This window comes from Tenebrio molitor, chromosome 1 (assembly GCF_963966145.1).
Source record: "Tenebrio molitor chromosome 1, icTenMoli1.1, whole genome shotgun sequence".
In the NCBI taxonomy this organism is placed as follows: domain Eukaryota; kingdom Metazoa; phylum Arthropoda; class Insecta; order Coleoptera; family Tenebrionidae; genus Tenebrio; species Tenebrio molitor.
In genome coordinates, this window is record NC_091046.1 from 2,737,197 (window position 1) to 2,761,839 (window position 24,643).

General features: G+C 38.7%; 2 protein-coding genes and 2 long non-coding RNA genes across 4 annotated transcripts; 3 read left to right on the forward strand and 1 right to left on the reverse strand.

Moving 5' to 3' along the window:
- On the forward strand, window positions 1-24,643 carry LOC138130418 (venom allergen 5-like). The gene is made up of 2 exons (XM_069046889.1): window positions 1-614; window positions 24,153-24,643. The coding sequence occupies exons 1-2, from the start codon at window positions 4-6 to the stop codon at window positions 24,601-24,603; spliced, it is 1,062 nt and encodes a 353-aa protein (XP_068902990.1). The 5' UTR covers window positions 1-3; the 3' UTR covers window positions 24,604-24,643.
- On the forward strand, window positions 7,266-8,029 carry LOC138122296 (uncharacterized). Its single transcript, XR_011156428.1, has 2 exons — window positions 7,266-7,615; window positions 7,674-8,029. It is a non-coding gene; the product is annotated as an uncharacterized lncRNA (long non-coding RNA).
- Window positions 10,429-11,423, forward strand: LOC138137399 (uncharacterized). The gene is made up of 3 exons (XM_069056756.1): window positions 10,429-10,548; window positions 10,596-10,792; window positions 10,851-11,423. Exons 1-3 carry the CDS (start codon window positions 10,482-10,484, stop codon window positions 11,121-11,123), a joined length of 537 nt encoding a protein of 178 aa, XP_068912857.1. The 5' UTR covers window positions 10,429-10,481; the 3' UTR covers window positions 11,124-11,423.
- LOC138128063 (uncharacterized) lies at window positions 13,483-14,790 on the reverse strand. The gene is made up of 2 exons (XR_011158514.1): window positions 14,023-14,790; window positions 13,483-13,960 (listed from the first exon to the last, which is right to left on the reverse strand). It is a non-coding gene; the product is annotated as an uncharacterized lncRNA (long non-coding RNA).

Genomic DNA, 24,643 nt, shown 5'->3' on the forward strand with positions numbered 1-24,643 from the left:
TCTATGAGACTCGTCAGAATGTGTCATAGCAACGTAGCAAATATAATTTTTTTACTTTCGAAATATTGTCGCTTTAACTTTACAAACTTTAAAGTCAAAAAAATGTTAAAAAGGGTAGTTGTGTTCGTGATGTTGTTGAGTGTCTGTGCATCACAGGAAGAACCACAGGCTGACACGACTCTTCTGGTGATGGTTGAGGATTCCCAAGAAAAATTCGATTTTAGAAAATTCGACTATTGTAGTATTAATGAAAATTGCATGCACAAAGGCGACAAACATTCGGCGTGCGACTGCAAGATAAGACCACCACGTACTTACGTATTGGACGATATAATACAATTCCGTCAAGATATCATCGACAAACACAACGAATTAAGAAATATGTTCGCATCCGGCAATGAACCAAATGAACACTTGAACGGAAAGACAGCTAGCAACATGATGGTCCTCAACTACGACTCAGAGCTCGAACACATCGCCAAATGCTACGGAGGGTACTTTGAGAAGGGTCATGACACGTGCAGGCACACGCATGATAAAGCATATACTGGACAAAACGTCGCAGGAACAGGTCTAAAAACGGCGAATGCTCACATAGAGAACATAGAGCGATGGTAAGTAAACGGGTGGAGGGCGTAAGAATCGTTTTTTGACTTTGTCATTATTTTTGATTATATTTTGACTGAACGAGATTTTAGGTACAACGAAGTGCGATTCATCGATAGCGCAGGGTATACTCCAATGCTCTCTAGGGACAGCCCCAAAGATGGCGGTATTGGCCATTTTACACAGGTCGTGTGGGCGACTGCTATCGGCGTGGGATGTGCAAGAATATGGAATCCGGAGAATCCGCATTATGCCGGCGCGTACAAATTCGCGCTGATATGCAATTATAAAGCGGGTCCCGGTGGAACAGCTGGGAATATACAGGACACAAACATTTTTGAGGAAGGAGAGCCGTGCAGTAAATGTCCCTACGACACGAAATGTAATGATAAATATACTTCTTTTTCTACTAGAGTTTGGAAAACTTCAACATTGTAATACTAATTTGAGTTAGGAAAAGTGAAAAATTTCCTACTATGGGCGGAATAGTATATTGTTATATAAGTGAGGAAAGGGATGCATTGCTAAACGAGAATGACAATTGGACCACGAGCGATAGCGAGTTGATCTAATCATTCAAGTTTAGCAATGGACCTTTCCTCACGTATATAACATACTATTTTTTCCAACGTCAAGAGCTTTCGGTTTATCTTGCATAGGTATTATCAATTTATTATTTTATACAAATCAACATAGAAGTAAAATTTGAAAATCACGTTTCCATGCTCACAGTAAACAATAAAATTTAATTAATGAATGTCAAGTCGTGTTTTTACCAAAACTTGAAAATTAATCAGAATTTACTAAACAAATAGTGATGGAAGTAGAAGATAGTGTTGTAAATTTACCAAATACAGAAATTAAAGAAGCAGCGAACTAGGTATCTTTGGAATTATTACCTATAAAATCTCGAGCACGCTACGGAAAGGAATACAATCCGTTACTGAGATGGAGACAAGTAGTAAGAAGTGCTAGTTTGGCGTCAACGTCAAGCTCTGTACCGACACGTTATTTAGTAAAAAAAAAATCAGGAACATTTGGAGTTTTAATTCGTGTAAAAAATTGTACATTTAATTTCTATAATACTGATAAAAAAGTTAAGTATCTTTGTATGTGCTAATTGTTAATAAAGAATTCTTATAAATGTGTATGTATGTATGAACGTTATTTTAAAGAAAGTACCTAAATGGGGATCAAATTTTTTTTTTACTTTCCCCACTAGTGAGGGAAGTGATTTACTTTCCTCACATGTGATGCAAACGCCTACTTTCATCTCTAAATTGAGTGATGGAAATGTCATTTTCAGACTTGACGTTGGAAAAATAATATTTCAACACTAAAAGTTCAATTTTGGTCGTCTCCTGGGATACGTAACGTAAAACCTGGTATTTAATTGAGACAAAAGCTTAAACGCCTTCACAATTTTTCATTAATAAATTGTTTCTCTATGGTAACGAAAGCAGAACAATTTTGATTTCGCTTTTTAATTTAGAAATAATTAATAGTATATTAAAAATATCCAAATTTTATGTATTTTCCAAACTCCAGTAGAAAAAATCATGTGTGCAATTCGTAGGAAAAGTGTTTTTTCCCTACTCGACGCGTTTTTAATCTCGACTTCGTCTCGATTAAAAATCCCGCATCTCGTAAGGAAAAAAATCACTTTTCCTAACTTATTGCACAAATAGCTATTGTGTGGAAAGCTCGAACCCGTTCCTACCGATAGTGGGGAGGAACCGTCAACCGACAAAGGATCTGAGCGACTCGTCCCAAGCCAAATAATATCTTTGTGTGCCTTCGTGGCTTTATTCTATTTTTGCTGACGCTCTTCTTTACATCAATAAATTTCTGTTTTATAACTGACAATACATTTTCGATTTTGACGTTTTCTTCACTATCTTCACCCCATTGAAATATCAGTGAATCATCATTATAACTGACATTACATTTTTGTACTCATAGCCTCGAAATATAGTATATAACGGTATTAGGCCGATATGGGTTATATAACAGACATGGTTGAGGTATTGTAAAATCGAGGCGGAGCCGAGATTTTATAATCAACCGAGTCTGTTATATCCATATCGGCCGTATGTTGTTTTATAGTTTTCTTTATACCAATAATACTTAACATTTAACGATGATTTATTTGTAAGACTGACATTTCTCTTTACTTCAAAAATTAAATTTAGTTGTCATCTGTGCCGTAACCGTAGCAACGGTAGCAAAAATAACGGCCTCGGTCTGATAATTTTGAATAACGGCCTAGTCTGTTATAGGTATCATATCAATCAAGCATTGAGTACTGATAAATCCTAATAACAGTATGGTATAAAGAAAAGTATTTTTCTACAATCCTTAACATAATTTTCTTCACGCACCAGTGCAAGAAACAGGTGTTTCGCGGACAGTTCCTGCGCGCACTGTTTTATACAGGTGTCCCAGAACTCGCGTATGCAAAAATTGGTGCTCCCCCGCGAGAAGTTAGAACGCCAGAGACTGAAGATGCTGTTCTTCAGTCCTTTGATGACGACGGTAGAAGAAGTACTATGGCGGACAAAAAATTTTGAATGACTTCTTATTCTTTTGACATATAAATGTAAAACTGGCTTTATGGTCAACTAACCTCATTTTTTATTTTTGTCTTGTCATGTCACCAGTGACAGATTAGTCAATCATAGATTAAAACACAAAAATTTTGATGTGCCTATGTCGGCTCACGAATGGTGAACGTGGATGAATCGTAATCGTTGCTGTACATTCTTTGCCGTCGAAATTGCGAAAGTCGCTGCAGCCCCTAGGCTATCGAGTGGTGTATAGTTCTCCCAGAGCTGCAGCGATTTTATGGCAGGGTACCATTGTCTAAACGTTAACAACACCGACAATAGGTTTAAACCGCAAGTACAACCCCTAATCGTAAATTCGTCCAAGTACTACCCTGTAAACTGATAGGTATAGAACGAAAATGATGATTGACAGGGGTCTGTTTATGTCGTTTATCGGCATCTCAACAGGCGTAATAATTACTATTACCCTGCCATAAAATCGCTGCAGCTCTGGGAGAACTATATAGTAGCTAGGTAGTAGTAACAGTACAGTTAATTTCAAAGTAAAGGCGTTAACGTTACGTCGATGTTAAAACGTTAATGTTAACATTAGATCTAGAAATTCAAAATTACATGTATTTCATTGTGGACGGTTCACAATGACGTTATGATGAAAATTAATGTTCCACGGTATTGTTAGCGTTAACGTTAGTTCTAGAAATGTTCTGGATTCTTAACGTTACATTCTAACATTAGCCAACGGAAATAATTTATAAAAAGTACTGAAATACATGTAATTTGATCTAACGCTAACATTAACGTTTTAACATCGACGTAACGTTAACGCCATTGTGAAAGGGCTGTTATAGAGTACACTTAATTTTCTATAGTGTGAAATGTACTTACATTATTTGTCAATGATCAATCTCAATTTTGACAAACAAAATGCCTAATCTTACCGAAAACGTGAAAGTACTCATTTTTTCAAAATTAGAAGAAGGGTGGTCAGTATTATAACATCGCGAAGAGCACCGTGCAGAGGATAAAACAGACAATATTATGGTGTTCTAAAATATCAGCGACGTTTTATGTTGTCAAACTTACCTAACCTGTATAAAAAATATGACGCAAAATTTCAAAAAGGCATCTTTACATGTGGAAAACATTATAATAAATCGACTTCTTGATTTTTGAGGTGTACTCGATAATTTTGAAATTAACTGTACCTATCTAGTTCTTAGAGGTTTAGCATCAACACAAAATCAGGAATGTCTTCATTATAGACGAAACCAAATTTAATCCTATTTACGTCAAGACAGAACGACCCAATAGGTTGCATTTTGGTACGCAAATATCAAAAAATTCAAAGTACAGATCAATCCACAATACTAACAAATTATAACATTTTATTCAATTTTGACAGTTTAATGTGACTTTATTAACTCCACAACAACCGTCATAAGTAGGCAATGATTCACTAGTGAAATTTTATGGATTTGATTCACTAGTGAATTAAATTTTTTTTATCTACGATCGTGTAAAAAGTAGGCACTTTTTGCACTAAAAATCGTTGTCAAAGTTGACGTTTAGAGAAACTGACGGAATCGTTCTCTAAAAGTTTTAGAGCACGATTTCTCGCTTTTATGGCATAGAACTGTCAGAATACAACAATCGAATTTGTTGGAAACATTGTTTAGGTTGCTAAGCGACGTGGTTCTCAAACGATTTTGGTTATTCATGAAATATTGAACCAATGATAATTATTTTATACAAATTTATGTTGAAACCGGTGTGATGATCTCACGATCGTAGATAAAATGTTGTAAGACATACGTGTAAAAAGTTCCTTTGTTGCACTCACATCTTTTAAAATACTCCCTCGTACCTCGGTCGTATTTTAAACCCGTTCGTGCAATAAAGAATAACTTTTTGCACTTATATCTTAAATAACTATTAATTCACTAGTGGATTAAAAAAAATTTCAATGGAGAACAAACATATTTTACCGGGTGATTTTAAATGAATGTAACTTTTTTTCATAGGTTGGTAATATTATTGTTGGTTATTCTGCTTTTTAATGTGATAGTTGACATAAACATAGGCGTCCTTGCCTATTTGACACAATTTATTAATACATAAAATGACGTACGTAAAGTCCATTCAAAAATCAAAAAACCACCACCTGTTGCGTTAGGTTGGTAAAATTTAAAAAACCCTAGGTAGATATTTTTTCATACTATGTTGGTAGCTATAAATTACGACATTTATTTATTTGATTCAAAATAAAATTCAATTGCTTTGAATTTCGTTCATATTGTTTTATTAGCAGCACGTTTCATTTATTTATTGATTGTTATTATTTTTACTTAAACACGCCCAGAAAAACAAGACACTTAATAAACATTTAACCTCAAAATTACAAGTCTCACCAAATTTTACACTAGACAGCGTTGCCGATAGTAATTATCGAGGAAAATGCGACGTTGGTGGTTTTTTGATTTTTGAATGGACTTTACGCCAATGTGTTGATTAAAGTATCAAGTTTGCCAAAATAATTTATGAAAAATGTTCCCAACTTAAGAAAAAAAGTCACAATCATTTAAAATCACCCGGTATTATTTGTAAATACATTAACATTCTATTATTCTTTCTCTTTGGTGTCTGTAATATAAAACTTACAATTATGTACATTACTAAAATTTATACCAAATCGACGATGAACGGGCAAATTTATGTCCTGATGGTTGATTTCTATACTTGACACCGCGTTTGACCCAGACGAGCCTGCTGCCAAATCCGAGGCTGATTCATTCTGAATAATTGTTGATGATTGGTTAATGATTTTTCTTGAAATATCAATTATATTATTGAGAGAATCCTCTATGTCTATCTAATTGCGGTTCAGCTTATTATGAAATTTTCAAGGGTGCCGTGAAAAACAATCGGAATACAAATAGCAACAAATGTCAAGTGTCAGTTTGAAAATTTTCACGTGCGATTTTGAAGTGTTTTATTATTATTTTCTTGGAAAACATGGTTAATAATAATAATAATTATCTCACCGATATGTTTGAAGTTCACGTTGAATGTAATAAAAAATCGAAATCAAGCCGTACGACCTTACAGTTAATCTATTGTTCTCGTGATGATTATTTTTATTATTATTCATGTTTTCCAAGAAAACAATAAGAAAGCACTCCAAGATTGCACGTGAAAATTTTCAAACTGACACTTGACATTTGTTGCTACATATTTGTATTCCGATTGTTTTTCACAACACACATGAAAATTTCACAATTTTTTCAGTGAGCTATCGACCAAATTATAACTTTTAATACATCATTAGATTTAGAAAAAAAAAACCCTACCAGACTAGCAAAAAAACTACATGTGTCCATTAAAAAAAAAAAGTTGACTATCGTTAGCTATTGAAGATAAGGCAAAAAAATTATTTTGTCCGGTGAGACGATCCGAGTTCTCATTTTTCAACGGTTGCTATGAAAATCGTCTACGTTAACCAATGAAATCAACGAAAATCTTTCGTTGCTAGATGACGGCTGTTCATTGTTCACCTAGGTTAATAATGAAAATAAATAAATAATTATTTAACGGGTGACTATTAAAATTTTCACTTAGGGTTGGCTATGGATCATTCTTTGTTATCCGTTGCACCTTAGACACTGATAAGTTCGACATGTCAATAAAATGTTTTTTCTCTTAATTTGGTTATGTTTCAATTGTACTGACTGACATTTGTCGTTCGTTCTTGCGTGTGTCTAAAGTAACAGAAAAAATAAAAACTGGTTCAAAGCCAACTCCAAGTGAAAATTTTAATAGTCACCCGTTATTTATTTTCATTAATTAAAAACATGTTTTTTTGGAATTACGCACTTGATCATTGTCATTCTTAGAAAAATCAGATAATAAAGATAAAAATTGGGAACACATTATCACACACACCTGGAATACAAAATGGAATTTTCCAATTTTTTTTCCTTTATCGAAACATACAGGGTGTCCCAGAACTCGCGGATCAAATTGAAACTGTATATTCCTTGATGGTAATGAAGGTAAAAAACGTTTAGAAAAATATTCAGGGTGCAACAGCTTTATGAGAAAATTGAGTACCTTCCCTCAATTGCCAAGCAACGTATAATTCGATGAATAATAAAATTATTTTCAATATTTATCTGGTCAACTTGTCGAAACAGACGTCAAAAGTGACATCTACTTTTGAAATAACCAAAAATGGGATAATTGCGCCAAAGGCAGGTGAATAATTGTATAGAATCTAAATCAGGGAACGCAAGAAGTTTCTTCTTCCGACAATGAATGAAATATGGTTTGTTATGAGCGAAAATTTCCAGAGCAATTGTAACCTTGAGGGGTATGGGAAATTGACGGGAGGGATTTGATGAATTGAACCTTTGTTGATGGAAGGTAAAATGGCGACGTAGCGTCAAGTGAGTAATACATATTAAGTACTACCTTAAAAATCTTAGTAAAAAGTGAAATATGCAGGGCCTGTGAAGTGAATCGGAATCACAAGAAATTTATCCTGACTCCTGTGCATACACTCTGCATCTGCAACGTATTAGCGCAGCTACACGAGCGGGACTCGTCATCGTCGAAATGAAAGAAAAGACTTTTAGGAACATTCTTGACATTGCTAAAAAAGCTGGAGTTACACGTAGGTTTTGAGCAACAAATCAAGCATAGTGGCAGTTCTGAAAGAAAGAAGACAAAACTGGATTGAACTAACCTATTTATTTTAGCATCATTATTAGTAAAAATTTAAGATCAAATTTTATAACTAAACGATGTAGAATGCAACAAATGAAATAAGAAACATGCAAAATAAAAAGAATAATTTATAACATGTGTTCAAATTGACCACCTTTCATCTGAAGGAATAGGCGAGCTCGTTTCATTAAATTTTCCCTTGCCAGTCTAAGCACATTAGGAATAACAGTAGCCAGTGTTTCGTGAATTTGGTTATTTAGTTCTTCTAAAATATTGATAGGTTCGCGGTAAATATAGTTTTTCAAATATACTTCTTCTACCGTCGTCATCAAAGGACTGAAGAACAGCATCTTCAGTCTCTGGCGTTCTAACTTCTCACGGGGGACCACCAATTTCTTGTCAGGTAGGCACCAAGGACCCAGTGTCTCGAGCACGGTACACCAACCATAGAAATACGTTATAATTTGGATATGGCAAACGTCGTGGAAAACGTATTGTATATTCCCTTGCATCCTCACGTGCATTGCGCCGGCACTCTCCATAAATTATGAGCATTTCGGCATACTCTGCAGCTGTATACAGCGTGTCCCAGAATTGGCGCCATACCCTTGTATGACAGATACAGAATCGTTAAAGAAACTCATATTTGTAAAAAAAAATGTCCAGGCTTCAAGGCTTTAAGAGTTAGAGACTATTAAAATTGACCAATGAGGAGACAATTTTTCAAATTGAACTTTAGGTCGTTGAAAGTGAGCCATGTAAAAAATCTAAATCCAAGTGTTAACGAAGTTTGAATGATTTTTTTTGACAATACTGACGTTTCTAAATGTCATAGATAGGTGGTTATTTTAAAGAAATTCCATGATCACAAAAAAAAAACTATAAAAACGTTTATTAGAAACCATCGTATTTAATAACAATTAATTTCACATAAGATGTTCAAACTGCCTTCCACCCACTTCATACACAGAGTTGCTCATCGCAGCAAGTTATTTTGAACATTTCGTAACATCTCAGATATCAGAGCCGCAATAGACTCCTGCAGTCTGTTTTTCAATTCTTCCAAAGTGTCCACTGGCTCACGGTGTATATAGTCTTTATAAATTGATTCCACAGAAAAAAATCCATTCCTCGACTGATCCAGCTATGCGGATACCATGTATTCAGTACTTGCTGGGTTAACCTTGAATTTTGGGGAGGGACACCGTCATGCTGAAACCATATTTGTCTCCTCGAGTTTAAATCGATGTCTTCTAATAATTCCGGAAGATTGTTTTCAAGAAAATCTGAATAATCTTCACCATTTAGACGTCGAGGAAGACGAAAAGGTCCTATCTAAAAATACAAACATTACAAATCTTAGATTAAAGTGAAATCACTAAAGTTATTAGTATTACCAAGCGATCATCAATTATTCCAGCCCACACATTAGTACTAAATTTTTCTTGAAAACCTCTAACTCCAATAATATTTGGATTTTCATCCGCCCATAAGTGCCAGTTGTGAGTGTTATACATCCCTTCTCTTGAAAATGAGCATTCCTCGGTAAAAAGAATATTCCGAGCGAAGTTTGGATTCATTTTGCTGCAACAATCATCGGCAAAATCCTATTCTTCTATGATAGTCTGCTTCTTGAAGCTGCTGAACTCTCGTATATTGATATTGAGAAGGATGTAACTGCTGCTCTTGAATAATGCCATGTGTAGTGGATTTAGAAGAACCAACCATACGCGCAATTACACGAACACTTCTTCTTGGGTCATCATCCACAGCAGTTCAAGAACTGCTTCTTCCACTTCTACTTCACGTGCCTGACGTGGAGCTCTAGCTACACCTTTTTTTACTGGCATTACACTACCCGTTTCTCTAATTCGATTGAGTAGTTTTAATATGACATGATTGTCGAGATGACGTCGATCTGGAAAACGAATGGCAAACTCACGAGCAGCAGTTGCTGCATTAGAAAATGACATGACTGACAAAATTATGAAAAAACGTCAGTGTCAAAATAATTCATTCAAAATCACCATGATTTTACATGGCACGCTTTGGAAATTGTTGTAGTCTTTTAGGAAAAATGCTTCCTCATTGGTCAACTTAAACAATTCCTAGCTCTCTAATGCTTGAAGCCTGAACATTTTTTTTTGCAAATTTGAATTTCTTTAGTGATCACGATTCTGCTATTCATCGGTATGGCGCCAATTCTGGGACACGCTGTATATGTTACGATACGAAGTTTGACAATTTCGAATCAAATTATAACTTGACGTTGTCAAAATCTTCACAGTTGCCCAAACATTTACTTGAAATTCCATACCATTCTTACTAGAATTATGTTGCTAGGCAATTCAAACCTTTGGTTAAATTTACGTGAAATTCAAATTAACAGCGTCCTTCTGATTGGTCAACTTGAATTATTCATTACAAAAAATCGATTATACCCTGTCCTTTTTTTTAAACGCTATTGCTTTCAGTTATCACCAAGGAAAACGCACTGTAAATTTGATCCGCGAGTTCTGGGACACCCTGTATATAAAAGGCAATTTCTCTCATTAACAATCAAAACGTTCCTCCAACTTTGGCAATATGGCGAGAGCAATTTGTGTTGCAATTTTTGTTTTGTTCACCTGTCAAACATCTTATTCTTTTACAAGTAAGTGAATGGAATGCACATTAACAACCAACTAACAACAGATTTAGGCTACGGCTGGCGAGAGTACACCGGAGAAGTACCCGAAGATGCCATTGTGGGAGGAAAAGATTCCAACGGCACAGGTATCTACATCGGTCAGGCTTACGTCAGAAACATGGGCTTAGTGGTAGTCCAGATAACTCCTGGAGTCCGAGAAGTCTTTGCCCCCATTCACGGAGTTGAAAAAATTGACAAATACATCAAGGTAACGAAGTACCTACTTCTTGGTTGGAGTGCCCCATGACAATTGATGTTTCTTTCAGATCCTCTGTGGTCTTCAACAGAATGTCTACTGGATGTCGTCTGATCCCAGCAACATTCACTCGGACCTGATTGACAAAGAAGCAGTCGTAGGAGGACACGAAGACGATTGGGGCTACACGAGCATCGGAAGGATAAATTACCAAGGTGACATCAATATCGGTAAAATCAATACCTTCTCTATCGAAGAAGCCTACCTCTTCTTCATCAACAACGGTACAGAGCAAGAAGTAACCACCTCGTACGAGATCCTCATGTACGACGACAAAGTTTAGACGTGTGAATAAATATTTATTAACAAATAATGTAAGCGTTTGTCAAACCAAGTACCGTGAGATCATTTAAATTTATAATTAGAGCAGACTATGACTTTAAAATTATATTGGTAACACCGTTGACATCTTGATTTGGTTTGTCAAAGTGTCGCTTCAAAATTCGAAATTTTAATTATAAATTTAAATGATCTCACGGTATTTGTAATATAACACTTTCATCTACTTGTCCCTTCAATTGTCGATGCTTCCTCGGAGCCTCGTTTCTAAAATCTGAATTATAAAATAAATAACTTAACGTGCTTTTAGTTATTTTATTAAACTTAAAATTAAAAGTTTAAAATAAAAAAAAAATTACAAAATAAAACTGAAGAAGTCAATATTTGATCCTTGCTCCATTTTGTTGTACAGCCAAGAGCAATTTATTCCTCATGGACAGACACAGATTTCGGTGATAATTCGGGGGTAATACTATCCATGCTTCGGTAATCGCAATCTAAAGTTCTTCCCTGTTTCGAAATATTCTCCGCTGAGCTTTTAATTTTTTTACTAATAATCCCCACATATTCTCGGTTGGATTTAGATCCGGACTGCGGCTTGGCCACTCAAGGACGTTTATATTACGATCTTGAACCCATGCTGCTACCCTATGTGCTGTGTGGATTGAGCAATTGTCATGTTGAAAAATAAAATTATTATTGGGAAAATGTGGTTCCACAGAAGGCAGCAGCACGTTTTCAAGAATCCTAATATAAACGGCACTGGTTAACCTCTCCTCCACATGTAAGATTACCTCCGGACTCTCCACCGAAATCCTGGCCCACATATTTACCGAAAAACGACCACTACAATGGGTAGCAGGTAGCATCAACATAACGTTCTTCGTACCTCGTATTCCTGGGTCGATATACTCTTATTCGGCCATTGGGGCACGATTGAAACGTTTTTTCGTCTGAGAAAACTACTCGACTCCAGAAGGCATCATCCTCTGGCAAGTGTTGCAGAGCAAAACTAACTCTGACTTCCTTGTGGCGAGGTGTTAAGGTCATTTTTCTTGCTGCCACGTGATTCTTTATCCCACTTGCCTTTATTGGTCATCGAGCAGTTATCACCGACCCCGGGAAATGAGTTAATGCCAGTGCTTCCTCAGCGTTAGAGAAAGGCCTATTCAGGAAGCTCTCGATGGACACAATTCTTGGAGAGAATTCCTGCAAGGGACCAAGACCGTACCGGAATCAAAAACGCGATGGCCTTCAGCTACGAAGTACATTCCCGCTTTCGCCCATCTTCTTAGAAGCGTCCTCTGGAGTGCGACACATATGGAGGGAAAAGTAATCACACAAGAGTCGACTCGCTCTTGGACCATTTCGGAATGAAGGTTTTTTTTTTATCCTTTCCCCTTTCACCACTTGGCCTATCAGGTACCTTTTGCGGTCGGCTTGTTTTTCTCATTTTTCCTTTTTTATGCGGTGCGGCGGGGCTCCGGGGTACTTTCCCCGGCTACCCACGCCCACCCTCTCTCTTCTCCTTTTTCTGGACGACACAACACGAATACAACAACACACAACATCCATGGGAGGCCCATCCGGCCTGGGATTCGAACCCTGCTGACCTCTCGGTGGTGTCGGAAGAGTGTCGCTCTTCCTTCCACCACCCTGCCGTCAGCCCCTGATAGACATACACACACATCCATGGCCCGGCGGAGGTTCCTTCCTTCGAAAAAATCCTCCCCCTTCGGTGGGATTCGAACCCACTAGCGCCGGGACCGCGACCTCGGAGCACTGCTCCGACAGCCATGCGGCCACCGAGCTACCTGAAGGTTATTGTTTGCGTTTTTGTGGAAATGTTGGACGATGGTATGGAAGACGTAACTTCACCACCAGTTTTGAGATTTGGGGTTTTGGATATCGGAGACATCTTGCAGAAAGTTGTTTATTTTACCTTAGCATTTCTTATTGTAGAATGCAGAAAATGAAAATTCATTTACGAAGCGACACACGATTTTTTCTCTCAACCCTGGAGCCTGCTGAGAGTTGTTACTTTTTTGCCGTTACCAAACTTCGTTCTCCTAGTTACCCAGGTCCGCTCCGGTCGTGGTGGAGCTGTCTTCTGAACCCCACAATACCATAGCAACGCAGTAAATATAATTTTTACAGTTTTGAAATGTTGTCAGTTTAACATTACAAACTTTAATGTCATAACAATGTTAAGAAGTCTAATTGTATTTGTGATATTAAGTGTCTGTGCATGTCAGGAAGTGCCGGAGTCGGACATGATTAGTACTAGTTATGACCGCGAAATGTTCCGAAGAAAAATTCGATTTTGCAAAACTGAAGAAAACTTCCAAATTGAAAATGTAATGTCAGTTAGAAAACAGAAATTTATTGATGTAAAGAACAGGCTCAGTAAAAATGCGATAAAGCCACGAGGACACACAACGACATTATCTGGGTTGCGAGAAGCCGCTTGTCCTTTGAGATCGACGATGGGTTCACAGTCTTCACAGGATCGCTGGGAGGGGGATAGTGTTTTCCACACAAAGAAGTATATTTCACGTTGCATGTCCAGTTAAAGGGACACTTAGTGCACGGAGTTCATAAGTCAAAAATATATTGACCTTTCCTATTCCCAGGTACTAGACCGGGAGCCGCTTTATAATCGCATATTATTTGTACCAGTTGACCGTATTCACCGGATTCCATATTCTTGCACATTCTACGCGGCGGACACTCCACCACACGAACAGTGTAAGATGGCCAATGTGTCCACCTGGTGGGTTTTTATGAACCCATTTTTCATAAAGATATTCTGGAGCGTCGACGAGTTGCACTTCGTTGTACCTAAAACAAAATACATTTCAGTTGCAAACAAGACGATTCGTGTGCTCTCCACATCTACTTACCACCTCTCCATGCTCGTCAGGTGATTATCGTCATGCTGTGCACTTACTCCTGCAACGTTCTGTCCAACACTTGTTTTCTCATGCGTGACCCTGCAGTTGTCATGAGCCTTCACAAAGTACCCTCCGTAGCATCTGGCAATGTATTCGAGCTCTAAGTCGTAGTTTAAGACCATCATGTTACTAGCTGTCTTTCCGAACATGTATTTGTGTGTTTCTTTGCCAGATGCGAATAAATTTCTCAATTCGTTGTGCTTATCGAGGACCTCTTGGCGGAATTGCATCAAGTTGTCCAGTACTTCAGTACGTTGTCCTCTCATCTTGCAATCGCACGCCGAATGTTTCTCGCCTTTGCACTTAGGTGCTTTAAGATTGCAACAGTCGAATTTTGTAAAATCATAAAATTGTCCTTCGGGATCCTGCGCGGGCATGATCGTAGTAATCATCTCTAGTTCTTCCTGAGATGCACAGACATTCAACAACATAAACAACACAAGTGTCCTTGTCAACATTTTTTATAACTTTGTATTTTGTAAAAATAAAGCGACGTTTTGAAAATATAAAAATTAAGTTTACTACGTTGCTATGCATTCTCATGAGTCTCATTGATCCATTTCATTTTCGTTTGCAATCTACCTTGTTCTATAAATAATAAAGTAAGAGTGCAGCTACGAGAACCACCGCAGCCACTGCCACGTCAGTTCTCTGACCACCAGGAGGCTCCAGGAGCTCTTGCCATCCACAAGGATTCACCGGAGCCCACAAGGAGCTGACAAGGATCGAGAATGAAGGCTCGGCGGTGACCAAAACAGGGGAATCGCCGAGGCGGACAAGATCGGAAAGAGGGCCAGAGAAAAACCAGAGGAGTTTCCAGAAGAGCGGGCCCCCATCACCGAGGGGATGCTCAAGAAGGAAGCGACAAAGGCATCCATGGCGAGGTGGCAACTCGAATAGGACCATAAAGCTGTGGTCACGGCCCGTTCAGGGGGTACTTCCGGCGGTTCCATCTGTCCGAAAGCACAGGTGAGTGTATCTGCTCCGCAGGTGCACAGGACACTGCCCAGCACGTCCTAGAAGAGTGCGACGACCATGGAAGGAAGGAAGCCAGGGAGGGCAGAGGCAGAGGTGAAGATAGTCAAGAGATTTTCAAAATTACACTGTAAATAAGATATTTATTGATGTAAACAACGGGCTCAGCAAAAATACAATGAAGCCACGAGGGCCCACAATGGTATTATCTGACTTGGGATGAGCCGCTCAGATCCTTTGCCGGTTGACAGTGGGTCTATGGGATCGCTGGGAGCGGGATAGTGTTTTCCACACTGTACAAAATAATGCAATTTTGAACGTTATTGTTAGAAAGAGGTACTGTAGCAGGTAGTCCTGCCTACTTTCTTTGTGAGAGGGGTGAAATCACCCACCCTTATTTAAGTCGAGATATAGCGGTAAAAACCAGAGTCTACCACTATCCTTGGTACTTAACACTTGTACATCAACATTTTGTCATACAATAAAGTTTTTAAGTAGTTATACAAAGACGACTATATCATTTGAACGGCTAATATCACCACCCAACAGTGATTAATCGTTCATAATTTTGGTCCTTCGAGCCGGATGATTAAATCCATATCACACGACGGTCGTCTAGTGTAATAACAAGTGTAATACAACAACAATTCAAGAAACAGTTTCGACACCCAGAGGGCAGCAACGATTTCGTCACCTTCAGCAAGGGCAAAAGGGCAGCACGAATAGTCACCGAATTGGGTAGCAGCGAAGCGATCATCACTCAAGACATCAACAAAGGTTAGTGGCTCTCAATCCTTTCAATTTCCCTTCCAAACTGCATTACTACGTACGACTTTTTCTATTGTTCCTAATTTCGCAAATTTTCATCTCGACCACGTAAATCAAATCAATCATTATGCCCGAGACATCCTTATTAGATGAATCAATTGCCAAATTAGAGGCTCTAAAAAGGAAAAGAACCTCATTAAAAGCTAGAATTACGCGTATTCAGAACTTTGTGTCTAATTTTCAATCAAATGATAATGATGTGTCTCCACTAGAAACTAGAAAAACATTCATCGAACAAATATTCAAAGAATATGACGAGGTACAGACTGAAATTGAATCACTCGATCTTTCATCAGAGGCGATTGAGACACAGACTCAGGACCGCGACGAAATTGATTTAAAGTATCTCGATGTATTATCATCAATTCAAACAAAAATTAGACAAACGACGCCTCCACCGCACACTGCGGCCACAGCGAATCCTAACGGTAGTTGTTCCAGCGCTAATTCACATTGCTCTAATCGTGATCAATCAATCAAATTGAATCTGCCAACTTTAAATTTAAAATCTTTCACTGGTTGCTATAAGGAATGGTTGTCATTTCAAAATTCATTTAAATCCATTATTGAAGACGAAAACAACATGCTAAACAACTGTCAACGTTTCCAATATTTGCGATCATGTTTATCTGGTGAAGCTTTGCGAGCAGTCGAGTCATTAACGGTGTCATCAGAAAATTATAATGTAGCGTGGGATATCTTAAAGAAACGGTTCTGCAACAAACGGCTGATCGTTCACGATCACATAATAGCCATCACAAAGGCACCCCAAGTAATTAAAGCCTCGCATTCGTCACTTAGGTGTTTTTTAGATACGTTGAATTCAAATGTTGCCGCGTTAAGACAGCTAGAAGTACCGATTGATACTTGGCACGCTCTTCTAGTCGTAATAATTGTGGACAAATTAGACGACAATCTTGCAAGAGAATGGCAGGCTACATTAACCGACGAGGTTCCAACTTACGGTCAAACGATCGAATTTTTAGAAAAGAAATGTCAGTTGTTGGAATCCTTAAATCTATTGCACCCCAAATCGAACGTCAATCCGAATCACAATAATGCAAAAAACAATATGTCACAAAAACGAAGCACTACATCTTATGTTGCCACAAACAAACTACATTGTACATTTTGTAAAAATGACGATCATACAATCTTTCAGTGCAATGAATTTACAAAATTAAATGTAGAGGAAAGAAACGCTCAAGCTCGAAACCTGAAGTTATGTCTTAATTGTCTAAGAACCAATCATTTTGTTAACAACTGTCAGTCCAAATTCAAATGCCGTAAATGCAATCAAAGCCACAATACGCTGCTTCACAAAGAAAGACAAATCACGCAAACCAATGAAACACCAGCACAGGTAGAAAGTTTAAACGCTCATTCTATGAGGTCCCAATCATCAATTATTTTGTTATCAACCGCGATCGTTCTCATAGAAGATCGTAATAATAAGTCACATAAATGTAGAGCTCTCCTGGATGCAGGGTCCATGAACAGTTATATTACGTCATCATTTTCCAAAAAATTACGTCTACAGCAGAAAGCCGTAAATATAACCGTTGGCGGAATTGGTCAAATTTCGACGAACATCAAACAGGCCGTCCAGGTAAACATCAAGTCTCAGTACAATAAGTTTTCGGCGAACTTAAGTTGTTTTGTTCTGGAAAAAATAACCGAAAATCTTCCCCTGGTGACCATAAACATGTCTGCAATAAATATTCCAAAGGAATTACAGCTAGCCGATCCGAAATTCTTAGAAACTGCACCAGTAGACTTACTTATCGGGGCTGATTTGTTTTGGAACCTTTTATGTCAAGACCGCAAGGAAATAACACTGAAGAACCATAACAAACTAATGCTGCAAAATACCCATTTAGGTTTCATTGCGGGTGGGTCACTAAATATGAACAATAACAATAGCTCAAGCACCTGCTCGCTTTCTCTAACGTCGGTAACCGACATTTTAGAGAACCAGGTGCAGAAATTCTTCGAACTAGAACAATGCAGCAGCCCTTCCGAACAAAAATGCTTTTCAAATGAAGAGATTATGTGCGAGCAACATTTTATTCAAAATACGTGCAGACAAACAAACGGAAAGTTTCTTGTTAAACTGCCATTAAAAAATGATCCTCCAATTCTCAAGTCAAACCGCGATAGTGCTGTAAAGTTTTTTAACAATCTGGAACGAAACCTAAACAAAAGGCCTACACTAAAATCAGATTATGTGCAATTCATGCGGGATTACATCTCTTTGGGTCACATGGAGGAAGTTCCGGGTTGCGAATTAAATAAACCGAACTGTACATATTTGCCCCATCACGCGGTACTCAAGGATTCTACATCGACCAAGTTAAGAGTTGTTTTTAACGCGTCATTTCGCTCAGCTGATGCATTAAGTCTAAATGACAATCTTATGGCAGGACCTACAATCCAGCCAGAGCTTTTTGCAATTTTGTTGAGATTCAGAACTTTTAAATACGTCGTAAACGGGGACATAGCTAAAATGTACCGTATGATAGAAATACATCCCGATCACAGTGACTATCAACGAATTGTTTGGCGCGAGAACACCGAAGATCCGCTAAAAACGTATAGATTAACCACTCTAACCTACGGTACAAAACCGGCCAGTTTTCTAGCAACAAGATGTCTTAAAGAACTAGCTCTTCAAAACGTAAATCAGTACCCGGAAGCCGCTAAAGCAATTCAACAGGATTTTTACGTAGACGATCTTCTGACGGGAGGAGACTCACTTGAAAACCTAATCACTTTACGAGATCAAATAATTCAAATTTTAGCTCATGGTGGTTTCTTATTACGTAAATGGGCCGCCAATCATCCTGCATTAATTCCAGATAGTCACGAGCCTAATCTCAACGTCAGTTTCGATGAGGATGCTTACACTAAAACGTTAGGGCTTTTTTGGAATCCTAATCACGATTCGTTACGCTATCAGGTAAAACAGTGCGACATTCCGAAAAGACTAACAAAACGCGAAATCCTGTCTAAAACTGCCCAGGTATTCGATCCATTGGGTCTTGTGGCGCCAGTAGTAGTAAAAGCAAAAATAATCCTTCAACAATGCTGGAGTTTGAAAATTGGATGGGACGATCTATTACCTGAAACTATTTATTGTGCATGGGTTAAGATCTTGCAAGAACTCGCTCACTTAAACGAAATCGAAATTCCCAGAAACATAATAAAATCAAGCCCCGTACAGGTGCAACTACATGGTTTTGGTGACGCATCACAAATCGCATATGGCGCTGCTGTCTATCTAAGAACAACTGATCATAGTGGCAATCATCAAGTTCACTTAATTTGCGCTAAATCTCGTGTGGCTCCTCTTCGCGCTGTTACGTTACCACGCTTGGAGCTGTGTGCCGCCTTAACGTTGTCGCGATTATTTAATACAGTTTTACGAACGATAAATGTCAAAATTGATCAGCAATTTCTCTGGACAGATTCCACAGTCGTTCTGGCATGGATAAACGCTACATCTTCAAACTTACAAACATTTGTAGGAAATCGAGTTTCCGAAATTCAAACGCTAACGGATGCGAAAGATTGGTATCATGTCAAAAGCGAAAGTAACCCTGCGGATGTACTAAGCCGAGGTGCTTTACCTGGTCAACTCAAAACTAATAAACTGTGGTGGAACGGTCCTGATTGGCTGTCAGAAAACAACGACACTTGGCCCGTATCTAACGTAAATCTTTCGGATATTGAAATTCCAGAACGGCGAACTGTCACTCTGACCAATATTCATTCTCGCGAAAGACAACTACCGCTTCTTACAAAATTTTCAAATTACAAAAAAACTGAACGCGTAATGTCATGGGTATTACGGTTCATCAACAATTGTAGGAAGCCAAACCAAAGGCAAATCTCTAGTTCTTTAACATGTGAAGAATTAAAAGATTCCATGAAGGCCATCATGCGTTTAATTCAAGAAGTTGCATTCAACGATGAATTAGCTTGCCTTAAACAAAACAAACCGATTAACAAGAAATCACGTTTACTGTGCTTAAATATTTTTCTCGACAAGAATGATAATTTAATTCGCGCGGGAGGTAGGTTGCAAAACTCATCCTTAACTTACGATGTCAAACATCCCATCGTGCTACCAAACGATCACCATTTGATTAAGGCATTAGTCAAACACGTGCACATTGAGCAACTGCACGCTGGTGTTCAGGGAACTTTAGCCGCGTTACGTCAAAATTTTTGGATAATTTCTCCACGCAGTGTGGTACGCAAGATTTTGCACCAGTGTTTGCAATGTTTTAAAGTCAAACCAAGCGTTATGTATCCTATTATGGGTAATTTGCCCAAATCCCGTGTCGAACCAACCAGACCATTTTCAATCAGTGGCGTAGATTATGCCGGGCCTATTTACATCAAGGAATGTCGTGGTCGCAGTAAGCGTACTGTGAAGGCATATATTTGCGTCTTTGTCTGTTTTTCAACTAAAGCCGTTCATTTAGAACTAGTTGGTGACTTAACGACTCAAACCTTTTTGAATGCGCTAAAACGCTTCATATCAAGACGTGGTCATGTGTACCATCTTTATTCGGACAATGCTACAAATTTCGTTGGCGCCAATAGAGAATTACTGGAACTAAGAACATTTCTAAAGTCAGCTTCATTTAGTCAAATTACAGAAAATCTGGCTAATAAGGGTATCTCGTGGCATTTCATTCCCCCCAGATCCCCGCACATGGGCGGTATTTGGGAAATAAACGTAAAATCCATTAAAGGTCATTTAAAGAGAACAATTGGAGAAGTCGTGCTTTCCTACGAAGAATTGTATACCCTGTTAACAAGAATTGAAGCAGTCCTAAACTCCAGACCTTTGTGTCCCTTGAGTAACGATCCTAATGACCTTAATCCCATAACCCCTGGTCACTTCCTCATCGGAGAGCCATTAACTTCTATAAGCGAAAGAGATCTTACGACGACGAGGATCAACCGATTGACGCAATGGCAAAGAGTGGAACAGATGAGGCAGCACTTTTGGCACCGCTGGCAAAGGGAGTACCTTGTTCAAAACATCAATCGTTCCAAGCAGCTCCGTGGTTCCGGTTCCAGACCGTCCACCCCCGCCTTGGAAGTTGGTTCCATGGTGATTCTAGTTGAGGACAACACGCCGCCACTACAATGGAAATTGGGACGCATCGTAGAACTTCATCCCGGAAGTGACGGTGTTGTGCGCGTAGTGTCCGTAAAGACTGTCAAAGGCATCTTCAAAAGAGCCACGCGAAAGGTGTGCGTTCTGCCAGCGAATGAATAGACTATGTTTGTATCGTGTAAATATTTGTTATAATTATGCATTAACCCTTTTTTTACAATTAACTTCAATGTTTGTATTTTTTAATGTTTTTTGTCATGTTTATTATGTAACAATCCTTTTTCTAATAACCATGTTCGATCTTTGCTAATTCCAATATTTTTGAAGTCCGTGCCTTCAAGGGGGGCGGTATATGTACAAAATAATGCAATTTTGAACGTTATTGTTAGAAAGAGGTACTGTAGCAGGTAGTCCTGCCTACTTTCTTTGTGAGAGGGGTGAAATCACCCACCCTTATTTAAGTCGAGATATAGCGGTAAAAACCAGAGTCTACCACTATCCTTGGTACTTAACACTTGTACATCAACATTTTGTCATACAATAAAGTTTTTAAGTAGTTATACAAAGACGACTATATCATTTGAACGGCTAATATCACCACCCAACAGTGATTAATCGTTCACACACAAAGAATTATATTTCACGTTGCATGTCGTGTTGAGGGGACACTTGGTGCACGGAGGTCCTACGTCAAAAATATGTCCTTTTACCATATTCCCAGGTGCTAGACCGGCAGCTGCTCTATAATTGCATATTATCACATATTTATTATGAAGGATCTTATTCCCCGGATTCCATATTCTTGCACATCCCACGCGGCTGATACTCCACCACACGAACAGTGTAAAATGGGTAATTTTGCCAGTTGGGGGGGATTTTCTATCGAACGCACCAAAAAAATAACGTGGACTGTTGATGAATCGTACTTCGTTGTACCTAAAATCTCGTTCAGTCTTAATAATTTGTTACAAAATACATTTCAAATAACACGATTGGTGTGCCCTTCACTCCTCTACATACCATTTCTCTATGCCTATCATGTGGTAGTTCAGCTCTTTTGCATTATATCCTGCTAGGTTCTGTCCAACTATTATTTCATCATGCGTCATCCTGCACTTGTCATGACCCGTCACAAAGTACCCTCCATAGCATTTGGCGATGTGTTCGAGCTCTAAGTCATAGTTGAGGACCATCATGTTGCTAGCTGTCTTTCTGTTAAGGTGTTTGTTTGTTTCTTGGCCAGATGCGAATAGATTTCTTAATTCGTTGTGCTTATCGAGGACATCTTGACGGAATTGTACCAAGTCGTCCAATACCAGAGTACGTTGTCCTCTCATCTTACAATCGCATGCCGAATGTTCCTCGCCTTTGACTTTGCATTTAATGCTGCAATAGTCGAACTCTGTAAAATTGAATTGTCCTTCGGGATCTTTCTCGAGCATAACCACAGTAGTCGTCTCAGCCTGTGATTCTTCCTGAGATGCACAGCCACTCAACAACATCACAAACACAACAGCTCTTTTTAACATTTCTTATAATTCCAAAGTTTATAAAGTTAAACCGACAACCTTGCAGTTAACTCAAAATTCAAAAATGACTGCGCGACTGACAGAAAAGTTTAAATTTTGAATGTCAGTCATTATGACAGTAAAAGGTGGTTTACAGAGACTTTGTTGAAGTGACAGAAAAACGAAATTCTGTTTCCGCAACTGTAATAGACTTTTTCTCGTTTGTTTTTAACTGAAAACAGGACTTTTAGTCCCCCAAAGTTCGCTCCTGTCACAGTTTCTGTTCTCCATTTTTACAGCAGATGTACCGACGCTACGACATGACGCCGCCACCACAACGCCTCTTTACGCGGACGTTCTAGTCAGGCACTCCAGTGCCGAAATCGTCACGCAGTTGCCACTTTGGAGAAGTGGTTCACACTTTGCAGGACAGTCGTGAACGCTGCGAAGAGAAACGCTGAAAGAGGTCATGAGGGAAATCGCAGTTAAGACTTTTGCCAAGGCAAAAAAGCACCCAAATCTGCTGGTTCGCTTAGCTTTAGACTACTATGAAGATGCCCTCCACAGACACAAACGCCCGAAAATGGTACTTAAGGTTAAGTATTGATATACTGTGCCGCTTAAAGCCCTCAGAAAGGCGAATCGCTTAACTACGGTTCTGTAATACCATTTCCGTTATGTTTTAGGACCCCAAGGATGGAAGAGTTAAGGACCAAGTTTCTGACTCAAGAACAAAAAAGGATGCAGGATACAGGACCGAGTGTCTCAATAATTGTAGGTGCGATCAGAGTTATTTGAAATTTGGAATTTGGAATTACTATTGCAAGAAGATAAATATAAATCTGTTCCCAAATTGATACGCTTCTCATCTAGAAGCACCGAAATTCATCTAGGAGAGCTATGAATCATCTGTGTATCATAGCAACGTTGTAAACATAATTTTTTATACTTTCAAAATATTGTTGCTTTGACAAACTTTAAAGTTATAAAGAGCAATTTTTAATCAAATTAGCTTCCACTAAAAACGTCACTTTTAATGTCAGTTGTATAAAAAAAATGTTAAAAAGGGCAGTTGTGTTTGTGATGTTGCTGAGTGTCTGTGCATCTCAGGAAGAACCACAGGCTGAGACGACTACTGTGGTCATGCTCGAGAAGGATCCAGAAGAAAAATTCGATTTTACAAAATTCGACTATTGCAGTCTTAACTGCAACACCGGGAAACATTCGGCATGCGATTGCAAGATGACACCACCACGTACTTACATATCGGACGACTTGGTACAATTCCGTCAAGATATCCTCGATAAGCACAACGAACTAAGAAATAAATTCGCATCTGGCGAAGAACCAAAGACGGCCGGAAAGAAAGCTAGCAACATGATGGTCCTCAACTACGACTTAGAGCTCGAACACATCGCCAAATGCTACGGAGGGCACTTTGTGTCGGGTCATGACGACTGCAAGGCCACGCATGATAAAACAAGTGTTGGACAGAACTTAGCAGGATCAATTTCAAATACGCCGAATTACCACATGCAGGGCATGCAGAACTGGTAAGTAGACGGGTGGATGGCACACGAATTGTGTTATTTGCAATTGGAATATATTTATTTATTAATTTGACGAGATTTTAGGTACAACGAAGTGGAATTTGTAGACAGTGCAGATTCATTGGTTGAACCGTTCAAGGGATTAGCGACCCCAGCTGGTCGTGTTATTGGTCATTTTACACAGGTCGTGTGGGCGAGTATGTACCGCGTGGGATGTGCACGAATATGGAATCCGGAGAATACGGTTACAGTGGTCGGTGTTTACAAATACGCACTGATATGCAATTATAAAGCGCGTCCCGGTGGATCAAATGCGAATGTGCAAGGCGCCCATATTTTTGTGGAAGGGGAACCCTGCACTAAGTGTCCCCTCAACACGACATGCAACGATAAATACACTTTTTTGTGCGGAAAACACAATCCCGCTCCCACCGATCCTGGGATGGAAATGTCAACCGACAAAGAATCTGAGCGGCTCGTCCCAAGCCAGATAATATCATTGTGTGCCCTCGTGGCTTTATCGTATTTTTGGTGAGCCTGTTCTTTACATCAATAAATTTGTGTTTTATAACTAA

Excerpts from the sequence above, each read along its gene's own strand:
- LOC138130418 (XM_069046889.1), top strand. The coding sequence starts at position 4 with ATGAGACTCGTCAGAATGTGTCATAGCAACGTAGCAAATATAATTTTT. Across the intron at positions 615-24,152 it reads ATAGAGAACATAGAGCGATG|GTACAACGAAGTGGAATTTG; the intron begins GTAAGTAAACGG and ends ACGAGATTTTAG.
- LOC138137399 (XM_069056756.1), top strand. The coding sequence starts at position 10,482 with ATGGCGAGAGCAATTTGTGTTGCAATTTTTGTTTTGTTCACCTGTCAA. Across the intron at positions 10,549-10,595 it reads AACATCTTATTCTTTTACAA|GCTACGGCTGGCGAGAGTAC; the intron begins GTAAGTGAATGG and ends CAACAGATTTAG. Across the intron at positions 10,793-10,850 it reads AAATTGACAAATACATCAAG|ATCCTCTGTGGTCTTCAACA; the intron begins GTAACGAAGTAC and ends TGTTTCTTTCAG.